We start from the raw sequence: 26,593 nt of genomic DNA, 5'->3' as shown, positions 1-26,593 counted from the left end.
AAATTCTCTTTATTTTTCCCCTCCTGTGTGACAGCTGAAACCTCTTCCACAGATGACTCTGTCATTATGCACCGTCTGTTTCTTTACATTAATGGGCCGCAATGTATGCAGGGAAAATTAATCTTAGGAGAGCCAACATTATTTCATGCTTCATTACATGAAATGCCTCCTAACTCTTTGATTATATGTAAAAAAATTGCCCCCAAGGAAGGAAAAAACCCCTCAAAAACCTAGCCTATGATGTACAAACTAATGAATTCTCATTAGATGAGATGCAATTTCTCATTATTTTAATTTTTCCTTACAAGAACTCAGTGTGGAACGAAAGCTTAGCCACTGTTTCATGTGAGACACACTTAGATGCACTTAAGTGGAATCTTATCTATAAACTGGATTGTCAATATAAACTTAGTAATGGCATTATCCTTACTAGATTATTGCTAACAAATGTAAGGATTATACAGTGGTACCTCGGGTTAAGTACTTAATTCGTTCTGGAGGTCCGTTCTTAACCTGAAACTGTTCTTAACCTGAAGCACCACTTTAGCTAATGGGGCCTCCTGCTGCTGCCGCTCCACCGCCGCATGATTTCTGTTCTCATCCTGAAGCAAAGTTTTTAACCTGAGGTACTATTTCTGGGTTAGCTGAGTCTGTAACCTGAAGCGTCTGTAACCTGAAGCGTATGTAACCCGAGGTACCACTGTATAGTATATGACAAATCAAGTGTAGTTAAAAAAAAGTGTTTAATAGGATTCAACAGAGTTGAAGTAGCAACAAATTATGCTTCACAACATATTGGTGGTGATGATGATGATAATCCTTCCCTTTCTCCCAAAGAAACACAGGGTGGCAATCATATCCCACATCCTAGTTGCTCCCCATCCCCAAACTAAAAAGCTCCAGAATCTGTAGCCTTTCTTTTATGAAAAAGGTGAGACCCCTAATAATAGGTATGTGGACACAATAGTTTTAGGCTATCTCAAAAAAAAGAAAAGAAAAGAAAAGGTTAACTGAATACCGACTATGTCCAGGAAATTTTGGACACATGGCAACCCTAGTATAACTACAAAATACAAAATATTGTCTATTCCAGGTCACCCAACCACTGCCACAGTGTCTTTTCTCCTGGCAGATCAAGAGGAGCAGATGGCAGCAAAGGTTGCAAGGCTTTTAGCTGGGGCAATCAGAATAAGGTCCACTATCTGACTGCTGATTCAGGATCCTAAACTTTTTATTTTGTTCTGTGTATATCACAATGTTTTTTTGTTGCTATGGCTGACGCAAATAAAGTTTCATTCATTCATTCAAAATACCATGAAATAACCTAGATTTCCAAAAGCAAGCCAACAGGTTCCCAACAGTATATTTTAATATGTTGTGTCCCCGCCCCCAACTTTGCACACACAGGGCTGTGTGTGTGTGTAGCTCCTACTTTTGTTCATTTAAAGAAAAAGTGCAATAAAATTATTTTAATATGGTGAGGCTTCAATGTCAAAAGTTTTTCTGCCCTGCAACTTCCCCCAAACCCCTGCTTACCACCCTTCCATGCTGGCTGGGTTTCTTTTCTTCAAGTTATACCTTCTCCACACCCCAGTGGATGTTTTAGTTTGTGGTTAAAGAAGTATGTTTCCAAGGGAAGCTTCCTTTGCAGACAACTGGGAGTTAATTCAGAGCAGAGAAGAGGGAAATGGTTAAGCACTTTGCTTCATCATTGCTTCTTTTGGTTTCCATACGGGAAAACATGTAAACACCCCAGCAATTCTGGATGAATAGTCACTGGTGAATAATCTCTCTGCAAACAAATCAGAATTAATGCTCCATAAAAGATAATACATAGTCTAACCTCTGTGTAAGCGTCTTGCAGACAAATCAGGTTGAATGCTGAGTAAACCAGTCATCTAGAGAATCTTGATGACCACTGAGTAAATCAATAATCTATGGCAGGGATGTCCAACCGGTCGATCGCGATCTACCAGTTGGTCGCGGAGCATCCCTGGCCGATTCTGGTCAATTGGCCAAAAGGGGGCGGAAGCTCAACAACTTTCGTCAATCTAATGGTTAGATCACTGCCAGATTTTTTATATAGTGGGAGTAGACCACAGTCTCTTGGGAGTTGGACATGCCTGATCTATGGCATGTGTAGTGAACTGCATCATAGGCAAATTTTAGGAAACGTGACTGGTTCTGCTGCAGTGGGCAATGAGCCTAGGGGGTGCCATAGGGTGCCACAACTATGAAGTAGTGAACTGAGCAGACCAGCAGGTGAGAGGCAAAGGGTGACACCAAATTTAGGCCTTGCCACTGAAATTTGAAAGACCAAACTCCATCCCTGACTACTTGCTATTTGAAAACAGGGAGGGTTTCCTTAAAAGAACAGGGCTAACTTCAGCTTTGTCCCTTCTCTTTACTACTGAGAAAACACTTCATTAAACATATTAAAACCGACCATGCTTCCCTTCTTAAAAAAGCATTGAAAAGAGAATACCTGAGACTGAATTCATAGCCTTCATGCTTTCAGAAAGAGAGAAAAAGAACGCACTCACACAAAGGACCCAAGATGTAAAATGATTGGATACATGGAGGTAAATAATGGGAAGGTTTCTAATCCATATTTCAGGGTCTCCAAGGGCTTGACGGTAACAGGTTTAGAATGAAAATGTTGCTAAATAACCCCAATATGTCTACCATAAAGCCATTATGCATTGTATTTATTACATGCAAATTGCCTAGGCCCTGCCAGGTCATACTGATGCAAACCTTATTGCTGAAGGTTGCCAGCACCAGTAGAGAGATAATGGAAGGAAATGCCTTAACAAATGCCTTATCCTAGTAAAACAGTACAGGAAAATGCACCAGCTGAATGCACAATTCTCTTGGTATCATTATGCTGTGCATGCAGTCAAGTTGGTTTATAGTACAGGTGCTGCTTCCTATTAGATAATGGTTCATAACTGATTTTAATAGCGTGGCTTACTGGAGCATGCTGATACAATGTTGCCTCAAGGTATTTGTCATAAATGTTGAGGAAATTCCTGTACAACATCAGAATTATGTGCTCATATAACGGTGTCCTTTTTTCATTAAAGTAGCACATGGCCATTAATTATTTGGTGGGACATTTAGTAACTCCTATAAAACCTTGCTCTTTTTTAAAATTATGTGTCACAGTCTATAGTCTACTTCCAGTGGTTTACAGCAAAGGGAGGGGGGAAATCTACGGAGTCAAAGGCATAGAATTGGGTTACATTTTTGCTTTAAAGAAAGGTTAAACTTAAAGCACATCTCACTTTATAAAAGTTCCCTCTTATTAAAGATAGACTGCTTGTAAGGTGCCATGGAAATACTGAATTGGTGGACAGTATAGTATAAATACTATAAATACATAAATAATGATTCTGCGATGTGTCAGGTTGAACATAGCCCATTGGCCATGCATATTGGTAAAACTGCCTGCAGAAACAGGAGTGGTTCTTTGGCAGTCAACCTGGTCTAGGTTCAAAAGGCACTTCACTGCTGCTGAACAGTTCTGAGTTTGGCCATGGTCTGGATGGGAAATCACTGGGAAATCACCTATGTGGCACACTACATTCAGTTCTGTCATGGACAAAAGGTGGATATAAAATGTAATAGAATGAATTGTGTTTCAGTGGTTACACTCCTAGAACTTGGCCAAGATCTCCACCCAGTTTTGTTCCACTTAAGTTTTAGTTTAGTGTCAATGAAAATCATTCATTCACATATTCAGAACCTTTATACATTGTGTAGTATGCGCACATAGCACATCACCACCCTCTCTTTGTGGACATCCATGTGAGGTTACTTTCTTACTAAAATTGTGCAACGTAATGCTAAAAGTGCAGCTTAATGCTTCTGTCTGAGTGTGAGCATGGGACTCAGCTACATTACTGTAGTCAAAAAACAATGTTTGAATGCATTACAAACATGCAACACCAGAAGGCGATGTTGAGCACAAAGCTTTTCTATGTGATTTTACATAGGGTTTTTTTTCCTTTGGTTAAACAATTTAATTTATGACTTATTTATAGCGTTTTTCCCTGTGTGTAGATCTACCCATGTATTTTCTAGAAAATGAGGTGCCGGAGCTCACCATGAACTTCTCCCTTGGCTTGTTCTCTTTCAATGGCAATGGTACCCACCTGAGAGGTGCCGGAGCTAAGTTCTGGTGAGCTCTGTCTGAAAAGAAAAGCCCCAACTGTATCTCATTCCCACTATAAATAAACAAGAAATTCATCATAGGATCAAAACCCATGTGTTCAGAATGCTGCACAAAATAACATGTTCTTGCATATTCAGGAAGATGGGTGGGGGAGTTATGGTGGAGAGATGTCTTGAGGGTAAGTAGAAAAGGAAAGGCATGTGGGCAAAAAGTAGTTCGCCGCCACTATAAGATTGAGGTGTTCAGAAGGTTAATGTAGAAAGGCAGTCAGCTGAGACGTTTAAAATTCCAAGTCTGCCTTTCACAGTTTTTGTTATTACCTACCCCAGCAGCAATCTCTATGCAGGTGCTTGCTATTTCCAAAATGTTACAGATCAAGAGACCCATCTTATAAATAAATTATAAGGGATTTATTACTAGTGACCCAAATATATGGTCACAGATCTCATGAGGTCTGCAAGGAGACACATTTCACAGTGTGCATGTGAGGTTTAGTAGCATCTTTAAAAATGCAGGTAAGTGAGATTTGTTGAACAACCAATGTAGCCTTTAATTTTTTTTTAAAAAAATATCATGTTAAATGAAGCCTACTAGCATATTTCCATAAATCATTCTCATGGAGCAAATTATTCAGCAAGAAGTGCTGCGTTTTCGGGATGCAGAAGGTCACATGTCAATCAAACAAAAACTGATGAAACTAGTTAAAGATCAATTCTGTAATCAAACCTCAGCTACTTGGATAACGTTTACTGGGAAGCAGATCTCTAAAAGATGCCAGAGAAGGCTTGTTGGAAACAGAGGGAACTTCACTAGCTGGGGTCAAGTGATCAGTATGTGTAATGGGGTAGGAACAGAATTTATTTTATTTATGTCCCAACTTTCCTAAAAAGTTCAAGGTGGGTAACAAAAGAAAGAAAGAAAATACACAAATGCAACACAAACTACAAATGCAATAAAAATCCTTAAAAGCTATCTAAAAGAAACAAGGACCCTAGATCACAGAGAGGTTAAAAACAATAGGAAAAGGGTAGGAATTGAGTCGCACGCTTCCTGAATGCTCTGACTATATATTTTGATCACTAGTAATAAGTAGATGCCTTGAAGTGTAACTGTTTATAAATAGCCAGTGTTTACATATTGAAATTGCTTTTATTTAACTCTGACAAATTCGAAATTAGCAATTGGGAACAATAAGCATTTGGAGAATGGACTGGGCAAATGTCATATAACTTTCTCCAACCCATTCATACATGGACAGAAATGTAAATCATATACTTGGCACATAAAGCTCTTGGTTCAATTGCTGGCATCTATAGGTAGAGTTGGGAAAGGTTTCTATATATCTCTCTATCATCTATCTATCTTATGAGGTATGTATCCTGCATACTATAATAGAACATTGAGATACTTCAGAAAACAGGGCTTCTTGAAGAAGATGGAAAAACATACTGAAAGGTCACCCTGTAGCAAAAAGCCTGGTGGTGAAATAAGTCCTTGGTTATAATATCTTAAAGAGTCTTGCCTTGACTGTTTGATTTATGGATTCAGTCAAGCATTTTAACTGTTTGCTAATTGTAAGTTCAAATTAGAGATGGTGCAAGACTTTGAACGAGGGGAGCTCGTATTGTGAGTCAGCCTGGTCTTGTTCTAGCTTGGCCCAATTTGAAAGGGGATTTTTACCCTGTCCCTGCCATTGCCCAACTCAGGATCCTCCTCCTTCAAACAGAATAGAGCCCTACCTAGCAGAAAACAGGTAGCTGGCAAGGTTGGGCAGCGTTCACTTCAATGAAAAATTGTGCTTTCAAAGCTTGAAAAGCCCCCTGACCTGTGGCAGGACAAGGTTCTTGGAGCACCAATCTCAGCTGAGGAGAGGCTCTGTGAGTAGTGCATGGTGACGCTCAAGATGATGCTGGTGATGGGTGTGTGTTTGCTTAGGGAGAAAGGGAGGGCAAATTTACAGAGGTCACCTTTTCAGGCTTCAAGTATTCCCAGCAAATGCTTTAAAAAAAAATCTCCCCAAAACCCCAGAGGTTTTTCAAGCATTCAACAGAAACGCTTGTCAACCACCAGTGGTGTTTGGAGTGAACCAGGAAGAGAGGACTTGGACCTTGCTATGCAGACGCTGCTTAGTGGTAATACAAAGCAGTGTATCAGTGCTTTAAATTGAATAAAAAACTAATTAATACTTTGCATTACTAAATAATGCAAATCAGTTCCAGGATGTTTTGCATATAGTTTCCCCCTGCAGATAGATGATGATGATAGATAGATGATAGATAGATATAGATAGATAGATAGATAGATAGATAGATAGATAGATAGATGGTGCAGGAAGAAAGAATATTTTATCTGTAATGTATCAGGAAGAGGGTAGTGGTTTTTCGTGGGCGTAAAATATGCTTATCTAAAGGAATCTTTTAGCATATCTATCTTGCAGTTAGCTGTTGACTTGTACAGTTGCTATGGTAAATATTAGTTCATTATCCCACCCTTTTAGCATATTCATATACAATTTTTTCTCTCTCATTCAGACTCATTGGTTTCCACTGATAATGAGAATACTCACTAAGAGGTCACTTCTGACTACACTTTTGACAAATGATTGAGTTGAAAACGTATAAACCTAGAGATAATAAACTTTGTGGCCACATTTGGATGATCATCTAAGGCTTCATAAACCATGATTTATAGCAGCACACTCCTCCATTCCTCCTCCCCTATTTAGCTTTGACTGAGCTGTGACTCGGGCTATTTTTTTAAAGTAGATTTCATTAAATCTACTGTATATGCCTCTGCAGAGTCTTGTTTTATGTTACAAGCTGTAGAAAACATATTCAGAAGATGCTTCTACATATTGCATGCAGGGTAAATTCATATTCTGAACCAGGATTGTGAAATTTAATGAGATTCCCCCCCTTGTAATTTAAAGAAAAAAATGGGGGGGGGGCAGTTTCAAGTTGCCTGACATTACCCTAGTTTATGGCTTCTCTGGTTATGAAGTCACTTTTGATTGTCAAAATGTCAGGATTTTAATTCTCCCTAATGTCGTGCCTTTACTTCAGTGTGGTCAGTTTTGTTCACCAATCCAAATACTCTCTCAATAATACTTCATAGCCAATAGAAACTGACATTATGTGCTGAAGAAGTCTGTAAATGCTTGGCACAGATTCAGATTCCATTTCCTCTCTCTCTCTCTCGGCAGTAGATGATTCTCCACCAATCTTTACATGTATTTTCAGTTGTAGCTATCAAATATATCACTTCTGTTACAGAAGCAAGCTCTTACTGTAACAGCTCCTACAGGACATTTGCTATGCTTTCATTGCTGCTGAAAGGTGACAAGTTTTACAGGATCGATGTTTCAGAGTCAAATTCTGAAATGGAAGCGGTCTTACAGTGTAGGAAAAAGATTTCTGAAGTCCTTTCTTTTGGGCAAGTGTTCTTTTGATGGTCACTAGGGAGCAAACAATCTAGCTTAGGGTCATTATGCTTAATGCATATTGTGCAGTTACAGTTCTAAATGAACTACAGCCATTGATTTTAATCCTTTCATCCCAGCCATGGCACCCTGAACCTGCACTTCTACCAGCACACAGCTAGAAGATTCAGAAGGCAAGCTCCCATTGTTGCAAATGGCCATTTTTGTTCTTTTCTCTTTTTCAACCAACCCTTGTAACTGTATAGATAAGGGCCATTTATTCCAGGATGTACTGTGGCTGGGGAGGAAAGAGATCAGCCACATGCTGTATACTGAGATTCCAGTAACAGCTCCCTGCCTCTGACAGCTGTGGTTAATTTACAAAAAGCAAGATAAGTAACTGCATGCAGCAAATTAAGCTAAAATATAATTGAGGTACATGTGTGCTCACTAAGGCCTTACATGATGTCCACAGGATCTTACCTCTCTGGCTGCCACCCACTGGAATTTGGCTTCAAGGAAGCACTCTGTTGCAGCCAATAGAATAGGTTGCTTGGTGTTTGTGTTGTGTCTGTTCTGCTTGTGACAGTTTCTTTGGTTTGCAAATGTGCCCACAGGAGCAAAAATGTTGGTGTTAGAAGGCTGGAAGCAAGGTTGCTATTCTAGCATAAAGCAGAACAGCAAAGATCGGGTGCTGCTGAATCATCATTCCCCACTCACTTTATCATCATCGCCCTGTCATGTTAAGTAGCTTGTGCTGAAGTACAGTAACTGCCCCAGTAATTAAACCTGGCTCTCCTCACCCTAGTTCAACCACCAGGCAGGATCTCAGTGGCCTAAGGAGATCAGCTAATTCTAGGGAACCTCTGGAGCTCTTCCTGCTATCAGGTAGCTTCACTGAGTTCTGGGTGAGACCTAGGTGGAGAGTCGGCTGAAGAAGGAGCTAATCTGTGGAATTCTCCAACAATTTTTGCCCATTCCTAATTGATATCTGTTGCTTATTTCCCCTCTCCCCACTTCTTTCTTTGCAATCCTTTTGATTATACCCCCCCCCCAATTCCTTTCAATCTCTCTCAAGTTCCAGAGATTTCATTTCCCCCGATACTTGATCAAACCCTTATTGCTAATCGGTAAACACTTCCTGCTAGAATATGCTGACAATGCAGCTTTATTGAAACATGTCTATGCAATCATATTTCCTATTTGAGGAAATGTTTTGGCTTCTTTATCCTTTCAGTCAATCAGAATCTTTTCTGGGAAAATAGTTCCATGTCCATTTTTCTTTTTGCCGGTGCTGTTGTTGTTCCACAAAAGCTTATTACATTTACTGCTGAATGCCATCTGCTTCTAGATACTATAGATTAGTGAGAGCTGTGGCATGCCTTTTGAAAAAGGCATATAACAGTGTGATGTATAGTGCACCATTATGATCCGAGATCATTTTAAACTTCTTTACTTGAATGCATTCAGCTGATCTTCTTTTTTAGAAGCTGCAGTATCAGCATGGCAAAGCCAGCTCAAGTGTGAAGTGAACTTATTCTGAAAGGGGGGGTATTGTTACAAGATACTTATGTTGGGTGTGCTGTTCCTCATACCAGCTTCACACTGATTGAGTCCTTAAGAGGTTCCTAATTCATCTCTAGCCAAGATGGGGAAATCTTTTCACAGGGCAAAGACATCCCCGCCCTGTCAACACTCCCTGGTATGAACCCAAACAGAAGCAAATTTAAGCCTTGCTGATGTGAACAGCTGGGAGCGGGGAAGACACACACACACACACAGAGAGAGAGAGAATTTGAGAGGTGCTACCTTCTACCTGCACTGAAACGATAATCTCATGGCAGAAGAAAATGAAGCCGTATGAATCCAGCCCAATGGTTTTTGAGGGGAGATTAAGGAGTGTGGGGCTCAACAGGGGGCAGACAGTAATTACAAAGTCATCAAGGGAATATAAGAGAAATGGCCCCTGGGTCACTAAAATGTGATTTGTTTCTCTGTGGATGTTGTGTTATTTGTTACATTTCATAATCTTTAGCTTGATTTTCTGGCATCTCTAATATTGATTTTTCAAATACCATTAGAGGGTTTTAGACATTGTCTCTAAGCAACTGATGCTATTCTAGTATTTTAAAAAACCCAAATGCTTTTAGAACAGTAAGTTCTTTTTATGGAGTAGGCAGTCCTCATTATTATTACTTCTTTCACATTGACTACAGAACTGCATATTTAGATGACTGAAATAGTGGAAGGGGGGTGCATTACATGTCCATTCCCCCATGTTTATGTTTTTAAATGATGCATGACAATATCCCTTTTAAGTGGTATGTGTGGCAATAATTCTTATGTTCTTGGATGAAAACAGGTCATAAGATATCTTTTGTCAACTTGGCATATCACTGATGTCGTGGAAAGCTTTAGGGATAACTATGTAAAAAAGAAATGCCAATGCTTTCTTGAGCCAAGATTTGTTCTTGGCTATATAACACATGGTTAGTGAGGAGAGAGTTCAACCATGAGCCGAGGTTAAGCTAAGATGATAATCCAAGATTTGGTTCAGCACATTGCAACACGAGATCAAAAGGGGGGGGACTGAAGAAGATCGTTGTGGATGTAAGAGCTTCTCACATTCCTGGAAAGCCACAATTTGACTTAACATGATGTCTGAACCTGGCTGTTATTTTACAATTTAATGTCAATGCCATACCAGTTGGACTCACGAGAGAGAAAACCCACAAGGTATGGGCAATTCTTGGACATCCTGGTTACTACACACTTGTTTTACAGTTTGCCTAGCAATTGGGGTGTGAGAATTTATCCATAAATTGTGAACTAAAACAAACCGCCAAGAAAGCCCACCCTTCACTTGTCACCTACCTTGCTTCAGACAGCAGGAGCCCTCTGCAGAACATCTGAGTATACAGAAAGTCTTTGGTTGGGATAGGTATTGACTGATACCGAATATTCATTACTTCTTTTCGAAGTTTCTTCGCAGAATTGTTTTGTGCTCTAAATTTGTTTGGCTCCAACCTGAAGCTCCTTCCTCACCCCTCCTGACTTCCTCAATGAAAATATTTTTACTTTTTCACCTTTGGATTCATCCTTGCAATTCACGTGAACTGGACCCTTCTTTTTCTTGGAGGTGAAGTGCTATGCACTAGCATTTGGTATATCAAAATATGCTGTGTTATAAAAAGCTCTAGTTCAATAGCATGCTGCAGTCTCTTGTGTTGTGACCCATATCATATTAATGAAATATTTCAATTAAGCCGACAGTCCCATTAACTTCAGCGGGAACCTCAAAACCCTTCTGCTATGACTGTTTGGGAATGAATATGTTGCAAGGCAAGTTATAATGTTGAACATGTTTGTGGATTGGGGTTAAAATATTGATCCTCCTGCCTTCATAAAAACTTGTCAATGAGACTGAAACAGAAATGCATTAACCAGCAAAACTATTAGCTTGTTTAAACATTGGTAAAATTATAAACCAGTACAGTATTGGCTTTCATGTAGCCAGCATCAGCATTTTCTAGCATAATTTTTCAAGTGCATTGGATTTTCAACCATCACAACTTTCATGGATCATATTTCCTAAGGTGAAGCAATATATTTCTGCAGATACCTAAAATAATATTCTGATTTTTTAAAACCCTTTCGCCCTTTTTCACTTTATCTGCCATCAGATAAGGGAGTGTGAAAAGAACCATAGCATGGTTGTGGAGTATCTGCATTGCAATATCATCTAGCATCCCCACAAACAAATCAGTGATTGATGAATTAAACTAGTTGTCTGGAAGCAACTGGGTCTTCCACAGTCCTTCTGCAGCACAGCACTATTTATCTTCAGCTTCAGAAGAAAGGAAGGTGTGTGTGGGGGGGGTGTCCCTTCCATCAGTGCATAGTTTCCTAAGCCCAGAGCACAGAGCTGGCTTGTAAGTTATATTTAGATGCTTTCCTCTGCAGTAGATTTTGCCAGACATCCTAGATTTAGAGATGTTCTGTCACAAATTACATGACTTTTATAGCAAAATTGACAAGAACCCTAGAGATCCTTGTAAAAAGAATTACAGCCCATAATTCTACAGGAATAAACTGTTTGAAGGCAACTGCTTTCATGAAATATTCTGGAGTGAATAAGGTAGGAGATCTCTATCTTAAAAAAAATGAATCTCTTTTGACATTAGAAGCCATATGCTCATTCTACATTAGAGTTGGGAACCACCAGCGCATACTCAGCCCAGGTCGAAAATTTAAGGTAAAGGTAAAGGGGACCCCTGACCATTAGGTCCAGTCATGACCGACTCTGGGGTTGCGGTGCTCATCTCGCTTTATTGGCCGAGGGAGCTGGCGTACAGCTTCCGGGTCATGTGGCCAGCATGACTAAGCTGATTCTGGCGAACCAGAGCAGTGCACAGAAACGCCGTTTACCTTCCCGCCAGAGCGGTACCTATTTATCTACTTGCACTTTGATGTGCTTTCGAACTGCTAGGTGGGCAAGAGCTGGGACCGAGCAACGGGAGCTCACCCCGTCGCGGGGATTTGAACCGCCGACCTTCTGATCGGCAAGTCCTAGGCTCTGTGGTTTAACCCACAGCACCACCTGCGTCCCGGTCGAAAATTTAGTTGCATATAAATTCATTCCTTCTTCCTACACACAGAGAGAGAGCCTTTTCTTAATCTCAGGAGCCTAATTTAGAAGTAAGATGGAGATGCGGGGTGGGGGACACATTTTATTGCTAGTGCTGAACAACTGGGAGAATGAATTCTTGCTAATCAGTTCAAATTTATCTCTTCAGTTGACAGTAAGCTACCAGTGCATATGTGTAACATTAAGAAAGACTATTCATTTAGACTGAAACTCAACTCTGCTGTATGGTGTGTCAACATGCAGAGGGCCAGGAGGCCAGCTGGCAAGCCCCAGCTGGGCCGTTCCCTTCCAGCCGTCCCACTGCGAAGACCATCACTTCTTCTCCGACGTAAATCAGTGACCCAGGCTTCTGAGCCAGGACACACTATCAGCAGATCGCACTGTGCACACAGAATAGGCGTGAGGCTTGTGGAAGCATACTACAACTACAGATTTATTAATCATAAATCAGGACAAAGAAACGTCAACTCTCATGTTGTCTCAGAGAGAAAATGCAAAGGCAAAAGCTATACACACAATGGAAGTTTCTAGCTTACTGTGCTGGAATGCAAACAGACATGTGACACGCAACAATCCCATGTCTATTCCTTAAGGTGGAATGGAAATGTCAACAATGGCAATTGTCCTGTGGCAATATTCAGAAGTTAAAACAAAGTGTTCTCACGCTAAACACCATAAGTGCTGTTGATAATGCCAAGGTTGCAGGCTTGATCCCTGTATGGGACAGCTGCATATTTCTGCACTGCAGGGAGTTGGACCAGATGATCCTCATTCTATGATTCTAAGTGCCACAGCTTAGGTGAAAGGAAACCATTACAAAGAGCAATGTCAAAAGCGTAAGAGTTCGTTTGCACTTATATTTGAAATGGCAAGTGTAATGTGTTTCAGAACGTGGTAATGGATTTATTAGGGTAGTAATAAAATCACATGATGGTTCACTAAGCTAAAATTGCCTACACCTATGGTTTGAAGGAACATCCAGCAGCTGTCTATTTGAAGCCTCTTCACTGCAAGCTTCACTGGGGGCGCTTCGAGCCATAGGGAAGCAGGAGACACACAGCAATGCAAGAAAGGGAAGAATTGAGGTGCTGGCATAGAGTTGGTAGGGGTGGTCCAGGCTGCAGATATGGTGACCTCCATTTAAATTAGAGAGAAGGAAAGTGCATAAAATAAGGTAAAACTATCTCTTTTGGGAAATAACAGTTGTGAAATGTTATATTTTTGGAATGTGCACCAGCCACAAGATTAGACTTGCAGCTTTGAGAAACAGCCCAATCTCTTTCTGTGTCCTTCTGATCTGACTCATTTTTCAGAACCAAGTTAGATCTATTATATGATGTTTAGCAATCTTAACCCCCCCCATGAAGTACCTTGTGAGTTCTGTCTTGCATTTGCTGAAAAATACGTATTGGGCTATTTTGCAACGTATGTCAAATGTCAGTCGAATGCCACTCTGCATATTTTCTAGACCTCTTGGATGCAGGCAGCAACAGCATCTTTAATCCATTTGACTAGAGCTGCAGAAAACTCAGAAGCAGCACCAAGCCTTCCTGCTTATGTATTTTATTTGTGAGTTGGGGTAGGGGGAAATGGGGCAGAAGTTGATGACTTGAGCTCATTTTCTTTCCAAAGCCATAGATTGGATTATAGTGTCAATACATACAGTACTCAAGTCAACTTGTTTCCATGCAAGAATAACTGTTCTTGTGAGTGCTCCCTATTAAACACAGCTGGAGTGTAACAAGGCTTAGCAGCGTGAAGCAATCAAACAGTTTCCAGTTATAGAAGCTGAGTCGTCCCATCGCCTTTATTGAGCCGTGGAGCATTATTTGTCTTCCGACTGTGTCTTGCCTTTGTAAAAACAGCACAATTAACGCTGATTGTAACTATGGAGGGAGCTGCAGCAGTTGTTGCATTGTAGTGGGTACGGCACAGGATGTAGTGGGACTTCTTGCCCTCCCCCCTTTTGAAAGCAAAAAAAAAGGAGGAATATTTTAAGACTTTTGATACCAAACACAAACACATTCCCCATCTAATTATTAAATCGCCTCCCCTACAGCTGTCCCCCCCCCCCCGTTTTATTGTTACGTTTGACATGAACATTTGAATTGCTCTGGCTTTTTGTTTGTTTGTTTCATATTCAAAGTTTTGATAGTCTTCTATAAAGTGAATGCCCTTTTATTCACATGCATATTAACCCGCCATGTATGGCAGTGCTCTGGCTGCACCCATAGAGAAGATGTGCTAACTTGACTACCTGTTTTCAGCTGACAGCTGTCAATCATGTCAATAATGAGCAAAAAATGTTCCATCTACTCATGTAAATTACTACCAAAAAGCTTTGGTTCCATCATGTCATCTTTCAACTTCCCTTCTGTGACCAGAGGATTGCTCCTAATGGGGAAGAGGGCTTGCTAGACTATAGAGCATAATGCAAAACAAAATCATTGCTTTATCCTTGCCCTGTTTCTTGTTTTCCATGGCTCTGCATGGTGTCTTGGAGAAATGGTGGCTTTCACTGTCTTGTTTTGTTGCTGCCTCACCTGCTGCATTTGTGTACTAGATGGCTCAGTGAATTCTTCAAATCAGCATGAATATTTATGGCATGTTGATTGGTAAAAGTGTCAACTGCATGGCTGTCCCATTCGGGGGGGGGGCTGGCTGGCTTAGTTCTCTGAGGCCCGGGGCAAGTGTACCCATCTGCCCCCCCACCTTACCACTCTGCACGGGCCTGACGGCACCCATAGTCTGGCAAAAAGAAGCAGGTAAACTGAGGGTCACAACTTCATCAACATTTTAAACAATACATCTGCAGAGAGACTGAAAGCTGTGCTGGCCTTTCATGAACTTGCACAGGGAGACAGAAGAGGTTAGACCCACATAAATGCTTGTGGGGATGTCTGCCCCACAGCAAGAACCCTTTTACCCTAAGGTTCACTCACTCCACACACTACTTTCAGGTATCCAAGCTATTTTTCCTTACGCAAGTTAATGACAAGATTCCTATCTCATCAACCTGAGAGAGTTAAATAACTGAGGGAAAATCTACCTTCCCCATGGCCCAGCTACACCACGAGTTCCTGGAAAGGGTGGGCTTCTGGCCCCATCCCCAGCCATTTACAAGGACCCAGCATTTCGTGCTCAATAAGGACTCACTTTGGGCTATATTGGCTGAGGTGGGGAGCTGTGCTGCCAAAAAGAACGAGATCACAATCATACTCATTTCTCCCAACAATCCCTCTGAAAAGTGAGGTTTTGTGGGGAAGCCTTTCCCAATGAAGCGCAGATGGAGGTGTGCATTGAGAAATAGCATTAAAAATGTTATGAACGATCAAAAGCACTAAAAATAGCAATAGAAGTGTTTGTGTGGTTCACATGGAAATCATGAGCGATAATCTCAGTTTTGGTTTTTTTAAAAAAGTCCTACTATAAGTGATCTGAGAAATCATGGAATTAAGGGCAAAGTGGTGGCATTGCTAGACATGTGTCATGTGAAACATGAGGAAGCAAGAAGCAGAAATATCTGGGTGGTAATGTGGATTGGGCCATACTACTGATGGTGTGCAAAAGCTTAACAAACCAAGCTGAGCCTGATCCATCCATTCCTAACTTGCTACAGTGGTACCTCAGGTTAAGTACTTAATTTGTTCCGGAGGTCCGTTCTTAACCTGAAACTGTTCTTAACCTGAAGCACCACTTTAGCTAATGGGGCCTCCTTCTGCTGCTGTGCCGCCAGAGCCCGATTTCTGTTCTTATCCTGAAGCAAAGTTCTTAACCTGAAGCACTATTTCTGGGTTAGCGGAGTGTGTAACCTGAAGCGTATGTAACCTGAAGCGTATGTAACCCGAGGTACCACTGTATTTCCCACCTGCCTTTATGTTTGACTTTTTCTCCATCCTATCCAGGCTGAGCTTTAAATATTCACCCCGTACAACTCTCTCTCTCTTTCTCTCTCTCTCTCTCTCTCTCTCTCACACACACACACAGGCATTTTAAAGGGGCCACATTCTAACACACTAGGCGATGCCCTTAATGTCCAGTTTGCATCACACCCCTGATGTTTTAACTACAAATGCTTGAGTCCATGTCCTGAGTTTGTAAGCTGATTCTCTGGGGATAACTCGTCACCCCCAATTCCTTCTGGCTACTATCCTTCTATGCAATGCACTTATCCCTTTCCAAAGCAAGCTCACTAGGGATTCTTAAAAACAACAGGAGGAAAACACTTAAATATGCTCACAATTGGAAGATACTGTGCACATAGTACTATCAAGAACAAAACTTTTTAGCTTGGTTATCCTTGAGCTAGCTGTTCCACTGTTTGGGTTGGAGCCCCTTTGCAATTTATGAAGAAATTATTATTGCTTTAATACTGAGGAGAAGGCTCAATGAGTCATGAAAGTGCATACTTGACTTAAATGAGAAGTTGGCTGAAGAAAGCAGGTGTGTGCACAGATTTTCATTTACTAAAATGTTCCAGAGGCAGAAGAACTTTATTTTAATATTGGGTTGAAATGAGAACTGCAGAGGCTCTAATGCATGGATGGAAAGATTCTTCCGTATAACTGTAACAGCTCTGGTGTCTCTTGATTAAAATGTCATTTAATTTTCCACAGCTGTACTCCTGACATTATCATAGACGACCCTGACATTTCCCTGCAGCTACAGCAGGAGAAGAAGCTAGACACCAATGGAGATGTTTCCTTTCCCGGAATCAGAGCCAATAGAATTCCATTATAAACTATCCCAATATTTTTCTTCACAACAGTGTTTTACAATCATTATACTTTGGAACACAGTCCCTAAATAGGAATCACATTCATTCCGTTTGTATACTCTCCTGAAACATGTTGCCAGTATTTTTTTTAAATCAAAACTCTTAGGGTTTTCTTCAAAATTGGTCAGAGTAATGCAAAATTCACTTTAGCAGCAACCCATATAGAAATGGATGGATGTGTGAATGTCTATGTTTAACCATGTGAATTGGGTGCTTGCCTCCAAAAACTCCCATTGCAAATGCGTATGGAAGTGTAATTACCCTGATTTGTAAGGCATTGCACCTGAGCAATTCACCATACTATCAGAGCTGGCACATGAAATTTCTTAAAGCACCCTACATGTAGTCACCAAAACATGTTTACTTTCGCCGCTGATTCAGTGTTTATGTTGGATTTGTTATAAGGACCTTGTGGATCTGCCATGCAGTGATGGTGAGCTATACAAGCAGGACCAAGACATATTGGCAGAACTGACACAAACAAGAAAGAAGGCGGAGCAGCATAAGGCAGAAGCAAAGCAGCTGAGCATTCGGATTGAAGATCTAAGAAGAAAATTAAAAGAGGCAGAAAGCAAGGTACTTAGATTATAATTGTTATCAGATAAACATTAAGTATGCAAATGAATGACAATGCATTTCAAATCATTTATATGTTATCAAGGTTACTAGAGAAATGGGCCATGGTTTGACCAATTTTATTTCCCTTCTCCACACCTGTACCTTCTCTCATCGCTGTGTGTACTCAGGTCTGCTTCAGAAATGCTCTGGATTTGTAAGATTAATTTCTTGCATATAAACCGGTTGTCCAAAAATTAATCTGAACTCCCCTGCAAAATGTGACAGCAATCTTAAAGTCCTGTACACATTAACTTTTCCCCTTCCCAGAGGTCTCACTGCTGGAGGCAGACTCTTCTCCTCCCCTTCATGCTGGTAACTCATCCCTGCTTCTAATAGACTTATCTGTCCCCTCCGTGATTAACCGATCAAAGAATGGAACTCAGGATAACACTCCCCTGGATAAATCGTTGTCCCTTCACCCCTCCATGCCGGACTTGGAATCAACATACATCGAAGACCATCCACGACCCGAGACGGTAATGGCCACTCCAAGTCAGGCTTCTCCACCAAAAATCCAAAAATTACGTGAGGAAGACACTACAGTGTCGAGAGTCACCACAGAGTGGATTGAAGACCCAGCAGGACATATAAATCAAATGATCACAAGTGTATCGGTTAGATCCCCAAAGAGGACGGCTCCAGCAGACTTGGTAGGAGCCTCTTCAGAGCCTAGTTGGGCCCGACAGCTAAAAACGCCAAATAGTATCTCTACTCACCAGGATGTTAACTCTCTTCTGCCCCCCAAAAATTCTGGCCCTCGCGATTTGATCGTGCCACAACCGGCTCACACTAGAGCAAAAGAGTCATCACAACCGGCGCGCACCAGAGCAAAAGACTCACCACACCAGGACGACAACTTTCAGCAAAGGAAAATAACGGACTTCTTTAAGGGAGCGACTTTGCCATATAAGAGCCCCCCACAAGAATTTAAATGACGGTTAGCCGGACAACCCAGAAAACCACCAGTATCGATCCTTTGTTGGAACATCGCTGGCTGGCGTAGTAAAAAATGTGACCCAGAATTCCAGTCGTATATCAACTCGTTTCATATCATTCTATTGCAAGAAACTTGGGAGGAGGGTGAAATTGTCATAAACGGATTTGACCTACTATCCCTTCCAGCTTGCCCCTCCCAGAAAGGAGGACGGCCGAAAGGTGGTCTAGTAATTGGTATCTCACTGAAGCTGCATTTCAAATTTTCATTAGTTTCGACTGCCCCCCCTTATGCTTTATCCGGGTTGATGTCGGGGGGGAAAGTATCACTGTTAATCTCCAATGTCTATCTCCCGCCAGGGGGTTCGTCCCTTGAACTGCATGATAGATGGGAAATATTAGAAGATCATCTAGTATCATGCCGAGTCAAATATTCCAATAGCCAATCCTTAATTGGTGGTGACTTTAACGCACATATAGCAGCAAATTGGGTCGATTTAACTAAAGCTAAATGGTGGACTGCTCCATGCCTCGACAATTATGATTTGAGACATGCCTTAGGGAGAGCCTCAAAAGACTCTAAAGTAAACGAGGCTGGAGTACTTCTTTACCAAATGGCTATTCGCTTAAACCTAGTACCCCTGAATGGTTGCTGCCCTCCTGATATACCGGGGGAGTATACCCACCTAGGTATAAAATCAAACAGTGTACTAGATTACCTTTTAGCCTCGAGTGACCTGATTTCGAAAGCTCTCTCTTTTAAGATTGGCAATATCCAGCTCAGTGACCACCTTCCACTTGCTGCTACGTTTGACCTAGACTGGCATGGGGTTGAGCACAGTCATCCAACTCAATTAGATACTAACGCCGAAAACCCAGTAGAGGGTACTAATACGGCATTACGAGTGAAGGGTATAAAGTGGTCTGTAACGCAGGCTCAAAAATATTCCGAATTTTTTCAGCAGGAGATCATACAAACCTATTCAGCCCTTGGCATAACCTCATATGAACACGATCAAACTATTAGTCTATTTGCCAATCTGTTGAAGGACCTTACGTCATTCTTTACTGTCCCAACCCACCAGGCAAATTGGGCCCACTTTAAGACAGGTGCACTGTGGTTTAACCGTAATTGTAAACAAGCCAAACAACATCTTTGTGCTATTTATAATGATTACAAATCCTCAGGGGCGACTACGCTTCCCAAGGAGTACTATCAGGCAAAATCAGCTTACAAATATGTGCAAAAAAAGGCCAAACAGGAATGGCAACTGAACCGCTGGCAAGCACTTATAGCTGCCTCAAGTACCCGTAATTCCCGAAAATTCTGGCTGTTGGTTAACAGAAAATCTAAAAGATACCCCTTAACAGTTATTCCGGCCCCAGTTTGGGAATCCTTTCTAAGGAACTATTTTGCCGTACCAGACCTTAATATTAATACAATCGATAGATTTGATGAGCAGCTCCCTCTTTGGCCACCCACTGACCCGGAAGAAATCCACGGACTCATTTCTAATCTTAAAATCGGAAAAGCCCCCGGTCCTGACCTAGTCCCGGCGGAAGCTATAAAACTTCATGCAGACTGGTGGGCGAAAATCCTGGCCGCTACGTTTGATGCCGTAAATAACAGTGGGAAGGTACCAAGAATATGGAAGGAGGCGATTATTGTTCCAATTCATAAAAAGGGCTCGACAGATGATCCGGGAAATTACAGGAATATCAGTTTATTGTCATTAATTGGGAAAATATATACACAGTTCTTGTTAACTAAGCTTACTAAGTGGGCCGAAGAGAACAACCTGATTGGGCCAGAACAGGCTGGTTTTAGACCGAATCAGTCAGCGGTTGATCATGTCTTAGTTTTATACCACCTTGCCCGGAAATATTCCTCCCCAAATAGAGGCCAACTTTGTGCGGCCTTCATTGATTTAAAGGCCGCTTTTGACAGCATCCCCAGAGGATTACTTTGGGGAAAATTAGCCCGATGGGGAATAGACAAAAGACTTTTGTGGCTAATAACTAAATTGCACGACGGATCGGCCGCCAGGGTGAGAATCACTCCGGCCGGCGACCTCTCAAATTCAGTAACTATCAATAGAGGTGTTCGTCAAGGATGTATCCTTGCTCCGACCCTTTTTAATCTATTTATAAGTGATATGAGGGTGCCTCTGATAGATTCTCAAGAAACGATCCACGCCCCCCGTCTTGCCCAATATCGTTGCCCCCTTCTACTCTACGCAGACGATGCAGTGATCCTTTCCTTCTCAAGAGTCGGCCTTAGGAGGGCATTAAAAATTTTCGATGTTTACTGCAAATCAAATTTTCTTACAATTAACCATGCTAAGTCCAAAGTCCTAATTTTCTCCAAGAGTCGAAAAACCTATAATTGGAGAATAGACGGAAAAGCTATTGACCAAGTCTTTAAATTTCAGTACTTGGGAGTCCTTCTCCAACACAACATGGGCTGGAAGGTCCATCTTGCATATGTATTAAACAGAGCAAAAGCCCTTGCCTTTGCGCTACTGCGTTTTTTCTTTTCAGATGGGGCTTTCCATATTCCATCAATGTTAAAAGTTTTCAAGGCAAAGGTGATTGCAACAATAGCATATGCAATCCCAATATGGGGGCCCTTTGTTAATCTAACCCATTTGGAGGTAATCCAAAACCAGCTTCTAAGAAGGTTGCTAAAATTACCCAGGTGTGTAAGCAATACTGCTATACGTCTGGAACTAAATGTTACATCTCTAGAAACCACATTATGGAAATGCATCCTTTGTTACTGGTTGGCATTATGGCATAAACTTCCAAATCTCCTCTTGATACAGTGTCTCTGGAGAGATGACTTCCCTAGCCCCTGGGCAAAAATACTACATGGGAAACTTGTGTCCCTAGGACTATCTCCATCTGAACTATTAAAATTGGATTTAATTTCTGCCAAGAGAATTATAACTCACAAATTAGAGGAGATGGATTTACAATTTAATATTGCGACAGGTGGTGGCACCTGTTCGCCGATAAACCTTGGCTTAACACCACCTACGAAACTTCCATCTTATTTAACTACCTTATCTGTGGTGACGCACAGGTATGCCTTTATAAAGGCTAGATTCAATGTTTTCCCATCAAACGTGTTGGGTAACAGACTCTCCAAAGGACAGATCTCACTCCTCTGTGACTGTAAAAGTGGATCTATAGAATCGTTATACCATATAATCTTCTGTTGTCCATTACATTCGGCTTCACGGTCCAAGTTTCTGGCCCCATATTTATCGAGAATAGCTGATAGACCTCAGGAAGCCCAAATAATATACTTATTAAACGACGAAGATACAAGTAGATCCCTTGCAGTCGCTAGATACCTGATTAATGTTTTATTTCAAAAGAGGAGAAATGGATCTCTGTATGACTCTGACAGCTTAGCTAAACTTAAGTACCATCAATAAGTGCCAGAACTAAGACGCATACCCCCCAAAATCTGATGGATTTGAATTGCAGTTTACATAGAGGGAGCTTATTGTTTATAGTGTTTACTTAACTGAAGTAAAATTGGTTTTATATGGGTGTTTTAATTTTGGAACTGTTTAAATTGTATTGTTTATGGATAAATTTTGATGTATTGTTTCTGATATGGGCCAATGGCCGCAATAAATCTATCTATCTATCTTCCCCTTCCCAGAAGAAAATAATTTTAGACCACAATGAATTTTTGTCCCCAAACAGGCCAAATAATATTTCAGTTTGAAAAATCTCTGTTACTTTTAATGAATAAATACCATTATCAGCTAGAAGATGTTCATTCTATTCTATTGAACTGTGGGCCACTTCATGTGCAACTTCTATGAGGAATGGTCTAATGGACGGTTTTCACAAACTTTTGAGCTGGGGTCCTCATGCGGGGGTTAGTTAGTTAGTTAGTTAGTTAGTTAGTTAGTTTCTTTTTTTACTGAAATATTTATTAAAATTTTTCACATTCAATACAAAAAAGTCAAAAAAAGAAAAAAAGAAAAAAAAGAAAAAAATTAAAAACACATGAAATTTACAATTCCATATTTTCAGTACCATATTTCCCTGACTTCCCCACACCTCCCCTTCTTGTATTCCAATTCAAATTGTTAGTTCCACAAGTTCCTATCCCCAATTTTTAACCTTTTTATATTTAATTCATTTTTTTTAAAAAAACCAATTTTAACTTATAGACATCAATATTTGTACCTCAATACACAAACCTTTTTCTAAAGTCGACCCAAATTCCCTTCCACGAATTTCCCAATTTTCATATTAATAACCAAACAAAAAATAAAACAGATCAGAATTGTACACCCTTTGGATTCTCAAACCCCACCACCCCCTTTCCCGGTTTCGATCCCCAACAAATATCCATCAGTCTTAATCTTCTATCAGCCTGGAGATCTCACGTCCGAGGCTCTTAATTCTCTCTCAGTTCCTCTCTGCCAGTTTTTTTGATAGTCCTTAGTATTAAACACCAGATCTCGGAGCAGCTCTGTCCCGATAAGGTCCATGTTTCTTCGAGCCAGACCTCCATACTTAAAAGTAGGGTCCAAAAGTCCAATTGTCACAAAAACTCCAGCTTCCACTTTAATCAGATTTGTAATCCATGGGTCTTCAGATCTCCACATAAGGAGATCTCTCCATTCTTCAGTCGCCAATTCAAACCAGATTTTCATCATCCAATACTTATTTTCCCTTGTGATCATCCTGTCAGGCCTCTGGTTTGATTTCTTATTTTCCTTTGTAAGTGTGATATCAGGCCTCTGGCTCTCCTTTGTCATTTGCAAAATTACAGCTCCTCCTTCCTTCTCCTCAGAAACAACATATGTCTCTTTCTCCACACTTTCAAGATTCTCAAAATTCTCTTTTTGTCCAGCTGCATGGGCTTCCTGAGTCAAATCCTTATCAAATTCCATAATGTTATTTACTGTTAAGCTCAAAGTTGTTACATTTGTAGCCAAAACATCAATTTGGCCTTGTAACTTTCCCAAGAGAACAAAGACTCTGTCCAGCCCAGCCTGAATTTTCCCTCCTCCAGCCATTCTTGTAGTGTCCCGAATCCCCCTCTAGAGGGATTTTGGTAACTTAATATTCTTTCCAGTTAAAATCCAAAAGCCAAGTTAGTTTGTATCAGTTCTTACTTATTTTCAACAAAATATAGCCAAGTTGCAACAAATATATCCAGCAGAGACAGCAGAAACAAAGTTCTCTTTTTCCTTTTTGACAGCTAATTTTGACAGCTGTCAAACTCTTCTATATCTCCTCAGCAGGCTCTCTCGCGAATCACTCCCGGGTCCGGGGGGGGGGTGGCACTTCAACTCTCAAAATTAGCTCTTATCCTCCAGTAAAATTACTTGTATTGCCAAATCGTGAAATTAATATCTTTTGTCCAATAAAGGAGAAGAAATTCTCTCGACCTTAGTTAACTAGTCCTTGCTTTAGATTTTTTACAAGACGGGGAGGCGGGCTTCCTGTTTGCGCCTTCCCCGATCGTGCCAAATTCAAAAGAAAATTTCCTTAAAAAGTCCAATTTCCGTACTACTCACGGGTTGTTACTTTTAGAATCCGATTGTTCACAAGAAAAAGTCAGCACTCTCCGACCATGGCTCGCGGCTTCACTCCACAGGAGGAGCAGTCGACTCTCGGCACCGCGCCGCTCACCCCGTCCCCCGTTCCAAAGCCTTTAAAAAGGCTCCTTCGCAGGTTGGGGGGGCGCAAATGGTGCCCGCCGAGTCACCAAGTTCACAGGCATCCGCGCCTGTGATTTCTAAGGGTCCCCGCGTCGCCGCAGCGGCAAGACCCAACTCCTGTAGAGCCGATTCCCTCCGGAGCTCGGAGGGAATCCGCCATTAGCCTTTCGCGCTAACCCGGAAGTCCTGTTAGTTTCACCTTTAACAGCTGCATGACAGGTAGAACTTTAACAGGTTATGCGTTACCACCTTCTGCCAGTGAGGCAGCTATAGAAGCATGAAGCCATGCTAGGAAAAGTGGCAATCTCCACAGGGCCTCCCTTGTGACAACACATCCACAAACCCCTATTAGTAAAAAAAAAAAGTAAGTGTATGCCCGTGGAGCTCATCAAAAAGTGGCAGCAAAAATCACTCTGAAGTGAAAATGGTTGTCAGTGCCCACCCTTAGCAGCGGAGTTCTCTGCTAAATCTTGTTGTGGTGTCCTTGCAAAGGGATGACTGGACCAACCAGAACCAGCTTCTGTAATTCACTCACTTGCAAGTACAAGATTGCTTCAGGGTCTCTCTGTAGTTTGAAACTTGGCATGCTTCAGAACTTGCCTGTAAAAAAAAATAAATTAACAACTCATTTAAGGTTCATTAATTCAGCTCTGTTGGCCTGTGGGCATGGTGCACATCTTCACTTAAATTGGTTTTCACAAGAAAAGGAAAAAAAGGGCTAATCATTTATGGTCAAGCTAGCTAGGCCTTATGGTCCCAAAGCCTTAAAGATCTATAAAACTAATACCAAGAGCAATATAGACAATAATTAGAAAACACTTGATTTTTTTAAAAAAATATTCCAATTAGATATGACAGTAAATAACCAGTGCAATTTTATATCTAGATCCATTAAAAATGTATATGTTTGGTAAATTGCATGAGCTTCTTATTACTATGAAATAAAACACCTACTGACAAGTGACTTCCTTGAAAATGTCAAAAGCATAATTACTTACCCCTTGCTTATAGGTGGATGGGAGGAGAAAGAGGGCTAGGTGTTTACAATGCATCATTTAATTGTAATAAGACTTTCTTTTTAGATTCAAGACACATTTTTCTTAAGAGAAGTCTCAGGTTTCCCATTGTTCTGGCTGTAATATACTCAGGACTGCTCAGCTGGGACTGCAGCACATGGAACTACCTGCAGGATTGTTACCTACATCTTGGATTAAGCCAGTTTAAGCCACTAGTTTACCAATTCACTTAAATTTGTTCACTGTAGAATTAAAGTTCTGATAGTGTGGGCATATCCAATGACTGGCCAAAAAGTGAAAGATTGGTGTTTATTCTAGACTTAGGGAGAAGTCAGATGCTACTTTCTTGGAATTTAGAAAACTGGAAGCAATTCTGCAGCAGTCAGCATTTTAAAGATAATATATTGATTGTTTTTTTATAGTAGAAAGTACATTAATATGTCTTTGGATGATGCACAAAACTGAGGTCCTGACCACTCTTAATTATTAAGTCCTATGACATTAGGGGTTCAAGCAAATTCTGGCCAAATTCCATCCATCGATTTTGGGGGTTGTGCTATGTTAATTGAGGGCAGAATCTGGCTTAATTTCAGATGGGATAATTTAATTCTGCCTAACTTAATTTCCCATGCTGCTTTTATACTGTCAGTATCATTTTATACTGTTTATACTAAAATTTGATTTATTCTGTTCCTTAAACAAGTCAAGTTATCCATCATGGACTTTGTATTGACTCACAGTGTGTAGGCGGTGCTTGCACAGCCCACTTTCCAGAACCTTCTGGAGCATTTGGTGCCCACAGTGCTCTTTCTTATTCACTTAAGAAGGATCTTTTGAGGTGAAGCATCTCAGTCAAGGGCTGGACTTGGTGCATTGTCCACTTACTTCATCTTTACCCATTATGGAACAAAGAGCTGCGTCTCGTCTTTTCTGAGCAAGAGTGAAAATTACAATTCAGTTGTGTTCTTTCTCATCATGAGGCAATATTCAGCTGTTGATTGATCCAAGTAGTGGGACATCTTAAGAAAGTGTGAAGAGTGTGGGGCGAAGATGCCCAGTTTGATGATGCCACTACGGCCCAACTAGCTATAGATTTAGGGACACATACAGTTTGGCAAAAGTTTACTAAGCAAGCTAGGGTGGAGAGAAAATCCAGGTTTTAAAGTTCTTCTCTCATGCCCTTCTCTAAAACTGCTAAGGTGCTGTAAAACCATAAGGTTTAGTAATTAAGGTGAGGGTCAAATATATAGTGATAGACAGGCAGATATTTAATGGACAGAGCAATCTGCAGGAGGGAGTTTGGATAA

The 26,593-nt window shown here is 40.9% G+C and overlaps 1 protein-coding gene across 2 annotated transcripts in view; it reads left to right on the top strand.

Moving 5' to 3' along the window:
- The window catches only part of CCDC102B (coiled-coil domain containing 102B), an 89,699-nt gene that overhangs the window by 43,903 nt on the left and 19,203 nt on the right, over positions 1–26,593 (top strand). For both annotated transcript variants that reach the window (XM_083622621.1, XM_083622620.1), the window contains one exon: positions 17,426–17,596. In XM_083622621.1, the coding sequence (XP_083478747.1) occupies positions 17,426–17,596 (171 nt within the window). The remainder of the gene's footprint in view (positions 1–17,425; positions 17,597–26,593) is intronic.

Source organism: Podarcis filfolensis (assembly GCF_964270895.1).
Source record: "Podarcis filfolensis genome assembly, chromosome: 7".
Lineage (NCBI taxonomy): Eukaryota > Metazoa > Chordata > Lepidosauria > Squamata > Lacertidae > Podarcis > Podarcis filfolensis.
The sequence above is the reverse complement of the archived record's forward strand: the minus strand, read 5'-3'. Positions and strand labels throughout refer to the sequence as shown.